The 4,848-nt window shown below is 40.6% G+C and overlaps 1 protein-coding gene across 1 annotated transcript; it reads right to left on the minus strand.

Moving 5' to 3' along the window:
* Nucleotides 1-2,045: 2,045 nt before the first annotated feature.
* Nucleotides 2,046-2,984, minus strand: LOC127224391 (olfactory receptor 2H2). Its single transcript, XM_051187432.1, has one exon. It carries the CDS (start codon nucleotides 2,982-2,984, stop codon nucleotides 2,046-2,048), a length of 939 nt encoding a protein of 312 aa, XP_051043389.1.
* Between the last annotated feature and the right edge of the window lie 1,864 nt (nucleotides 2,985-4,848).

Raw genomic sequence — 4,848 nt, forward strand, 5'->3', positions numbered from 1 at the left:
GGATGTCACCTCTGCAGGCACATGCACACACCTGAGCACACACACACACACACACACACACACACACACGTAAAAATAAATCTTAAAAAAATTCACTGTGTGTTTTAAAAGAAACTTTTATTCATTAGATGGTGTATGTTCAAAATTTATTTGTCCTTATTTTGTGTTTATGAGCATTGCCCAATAGTGCATCGAAAATGCACTATGAGGGTTCCTAGTGTCTAGAGAAGCAAGAAGAGAGCATAAATTCTCTGGAACTGGAGAGTATTTTAAATTGCTAGTGGGTGCTGGAACTGGACCTAGGTCCTTTTGCAAGAGCATCCAGTGCTATAAAATGCTAAGCCATTTCCCCAGCTCCAACAGTAGATTTTATATTGAGTTTACTTTCTTCTATAAAACATTACTCGTTTTCAAAGCTCTGACAAATTCCCTCATGAGCCTTTACCCCTGGACAGAAAGCTCTTCTCTAGGGAAGACTTTCTGGGTAGGTTGGCTTCAACTGGGATATTCTATCAGCTTGGAGTAGGATAGGAGGTGAAAGGGTTTCTATACATTTTGTTCCATCTCCGTAACCCACCCAAACCCCTGGAATTGAAACACTACTTTATCTGTTTTCTTTAGTCTTTCTTTATCCTAGAAAACAGGATGAGGAAGAGTTATGACCCAGAACAAGAGTACTCCTCTGATTCTTTCACAGGAAGCAAGGATGTCAGTCTCAAGAAGAACTCCTTATGGTCACTAATGAGGAATCTGGGTCTCTGAACTAGTTCTGTCTCTTGTTTGAACTTGGAAAGAATTCCATGTAGGAAGGGACAAAGGGAGGGAGAGATATCACATTCTAGGTGTTTCTCATATTTCTAAAAGCAGCATCAGTTCCCTGAATTCTCTTGTCTTTGAGTAGGAAAGTTCCCAGACAAGGGTTTTTGTTTGTTTGATTTATCTTGTTTTGATTTAATAGGATTATCCCTGGCTTCTTTCTAGTTATACAGTGGAGAGAACTCCAGATTCTGTGGGTTATGTCTTTGTGTTAAAGTGGCACATACCTTTACTCCCAACTCATGGGAGACAGAGGCAGGTGGATATATGCGAGCTTGAGGCCAGCCTGGTCTACATAGTGAGTTCTCAGGCATCCATAGCTACATCGTGAGACTCTGTCTTGAAAAAACTAAAAACAAACAAACAAACAAAAAACCTCAAAATCCTAGATTGAAGTATGTAAGTATGTAATGAAGTAATGGTAAGAACAACTAGAAGAAATTGACACAGAGGATTGGGAATCTATAAACAAATGTAGGCAGTTAAAAACTGAGTGAAAAAGAAAACAAACACAAGGAGATAAATATTATGTTTTGAATGTGGCTTAAAGATACCTCCTCTATCTCTGTCCATCTGTCCGTCTTTATCTTTCTCTCTCTCTTTTTCTTCTCTGGAGAAATGAGAATAAACCCTAGATAGGGCAACAAAAGTAGAATAAACAAACTGTTCCATTCAATTCCAGCTTGGTCCTCTAATGGGTTTATTGTGGTTACTTACAGAGCATGAGTGATGCATTGCAACTGCAGCTTCATCTCTGAAAAGCCTCACTTATGCATGGATGAGGACACATTATAAGTTTTCTTACTGGAGTCTGGTGTATAGATAGCTTGCTTGCAGCTGGGTCTCTGGAGAGTTTTCTGTCTTCCAATTGTTTACTGGTTATATCTCCTCAAGGAGGAATCACTGGACTCCTGTAAGTTTCATGAGCTTCCTGGGTTTTGTAAAAAAAAAAATTCTTTCTAAATTTCTTGAGTCCGACAAATTGTCTCTTTGACCATTACAGGTAAGAATGCTCCATTTTGGAAGAAGCGTCTATCACTCTTCCTCTTCCAAATCCTCTTTTGCTTCTCCCTTTTACACTAGACCCCTTCCACTATAATCTGTTACTCACTGGGTCCACTGTTGTGGCTTGGATAGGTATGACAGAGTAAGTAGACTTGGGAATTCAATTTTTTTTTCACTAAAGTTCAAATTCATTTTGATTCAGAAAGCACACAAGTATGTCCCACTCAGCTCTCGGCAGAATCCTCATCCTTTCCCAGAAGCTTCCAGAATGCCCTCTTGACCTCCTTGTTCCTCAGGGTATACACAAGAGGGTTGAGTGTAGGAGTGCCCACCGCATAGAAGAGACCAAAGAACTTGGCCCTCTCTTGGGCATAGGGATTTTTGGGTTGCAGATAGACAGCAATGACTGAACTGTAGAAGAGGGTGACCACAATGAGGTGGGAGGAGCAGGTCCCAAAGGCTTTCCTGCGCCCTTTTGCAGATTTTATCCTCAGCACTGCCCTGGCGATAGCACCATAAGAAACAAGGATGAGGATCAGAGGCACAACCACAATGAAGACACTGGCAACCGCCATTTGTATCTCATTATAGGTGGTGTCCCCACAGGAGAGCCTAATTAGAGATGGGACTTCACATAAAAAGTCATCTATCTTTCTATGGGGACAAAAGTGCAGTTTGAGGGTTGGAGGTGTCTGGACTATGGATTGGACCAAACCTATAGCCCAGGCCACAGCTGCCAGCTGCCGACACAGGCGAGGATGGATGATGGTGGCATAGTGCAGGGGCTGGCAGACAGCCACATAGCGGTCAAAGGCCATCACAGTCAGGAGGATGCACTCTGTTGTGCCCATAAGCATGAAGATGAAGAGCTGGACAGAGCATCCCAGGAAGCTGATGGTCTTTGTGGGGCCCCAGAGGTTGACCAGCATCTGGGGGACACAGGTTGTGGTGAAGCAGAGGTCCAGGAAAGAGAGGTTAGAGAGGAAGAAGTACATTGGAGAGTGGAGCCTGGGGTCCAGTGTGGAGAGCAGGAGGATGAGTGTGTTTCCTAGGAGGGTGATGAGGTAGGAACACAAGACGACCACAAAGAGAATCTTTTCCAGGCGTGGGTGTTCAGAGAAGCCCAGCAGGAGGAATCCCACTGGGGAGCTGTGGTTGACCATGACCTTTTGTATCTGGTTGGTGGTGAAGATGGTAGACTGTAAAGTGCAATCTGTTTTTGTAGAAGCTAACTCTGTGTACTTCTCAGGACACTTGAAGTGGTTGCTTCTTTTCTCCCTCTATTCTCCACCCTTTCCTGACTCACCAGCAATTCTCTTCTTCTTTGCTCTTCTTCCTGGTCAAATGTTATCTAGGTCTGAGAGGAAACCAGGAATGTCCTGGAAAATGGTTGGATTCTCACACTTGTACCTCCTCTGCCTTCTTAGCTGAGGACAAAGAAAGCTGATGAAAAACATAAATTCATTAATCGCTTACTTTCCATTGTTTAAGCAAACATTTATTGAGCACCATGTATGATCAGAATACCTTGCAACTACTGACTTTGTCTCAGTGGGTATCAGCAGTTATAAGGAACTGTGTGGTTTGATCAATGACTTGGTGGAAAGCAGTGTAGAATTGGTCTCATTTTTTTATTTGAAAGGCTGATTTATTTATTTTACTTTGTGTCTATTCTATGTTTTTTATATTTATTTCTATTCACACATCTCCTTTATTTAACCCTTTTTGTCCTATCCTAGTTGTGACTTACTGTCTGAAGGACAGGGGCCTTCTTTGTATTTTCTTTTTTACTTCACATTTTTTTTTCATTTATTTTACATTCCAACCACAGTTTTACCTCCCTCTTCTCCTCTAGTTCTTTTCCCCAGTCTCCCATCTCTTCTCCTTCCCATCTGCTCCTCCTGGTCTCAGTTTTTAAGTGTGGACATGGATGTGTTAATGGTTCACATTCTGTCCCCAGTATGCTTTTTTCAGGAGATTGACTCAGATGTCTGTCCTGTGGTTGATATTTTCCCCTACATGATATGATTCAATTCCCAGAGAGATCAATTGACTCATTTTATTCTTTATCAGAAATGATAGGCACATTCCGGATGGCATGGCTGTAGACTGATTTTATTCAAAACAATCTTTATGACTTATTAAACTAAAAGTAACTGCCTTCTTTTCATTTTAAAAGCTCTGTCCTCAACATTTTATCTTACAAATATAGAACACACTGAGATAAACCCAGTGTTGGTTCTACAGTGATACTGTCCAATTCTATAATGACACAGTTCCTTAAGGACATAGAATTCTAGCACTGGACTGGCCTTTGTAATGAGGTTATCTTTCAAAAATTAAAACAATAGAAGTTTGGAAATGGAAAGCTGAAGTAGGTACATTTTTCCTTTCCTATAAAATAAAATTTAAAATTTAGAAACTTAAACACATCTTTTTCCCTCTTTATTTTTGAGATAGTGTTCATTGCCATTGGAAATGACCTCATTTTGGCTATGTAACCCAGGCTAGCTTTGAGCTTGAGATCCTCCTGTTCATTATCATTACACTCAATTTAGAACATCCAAACACACTTTTGGTTTCTCTTAATTCTTGGTTAATTTCATTCATATTAAATTTCAAATTTACAACCAGGTTACAACATAGTTCCAATGACTCCTGTATTACTGTCATTGATATAAACAAACTTTTAGTATTTTTATTTATTTGTACTCTGATTTCACGCCCACCCTTCTTTTGGTTTTTCAAGACAGGTTTTATCTGTGTAGTCCTGACTGCCCTAAATCTCACTCTGTAGACCAGGCTTACCTTAAACTCAGAGATCCATCTACCCCTGTCTCTTGACTGCTGGATTAAACACATGTGCCACTGGTTTCTCTTAATGTGTTTATATATTCTTCTTCTTCAGCATTATTTGGGAAAAAGTTGTTCATACCACGCTGTTTCCCTCCTTCATATTTCAGAATGATTTGCTACAAGATTGTCTCCCAGGCTGGGTGGTGTTGGCACATGCCAATTTGGAGGTGA

The sequence above is a fragment of the Phodopus roborovskii genome, unplaced genomic scaffold (genome assembly GCF_943737965.1).
Source record: "Phodopus roborovskii unplaced genomic scaffold, PHOROB, whole genome shotgun sequence".
NCBI classification, from domain to species: Eukaryota; Metazoa; Chordata; class Mammalia; order Rodentia; family Cricetidae; genus Phodopus; species Phodopus roborovskii.

Bases quoted from the DNA above. Each gene is read 5' to 3' on its own strand.
- LOC127224391 (XM_051187432.1), bottom strand. From the start codon at position 2,984: ATGGTCAACCACAGCTCCCCAGTGGGATTCCTCCTGCTGGGCTTCTCT.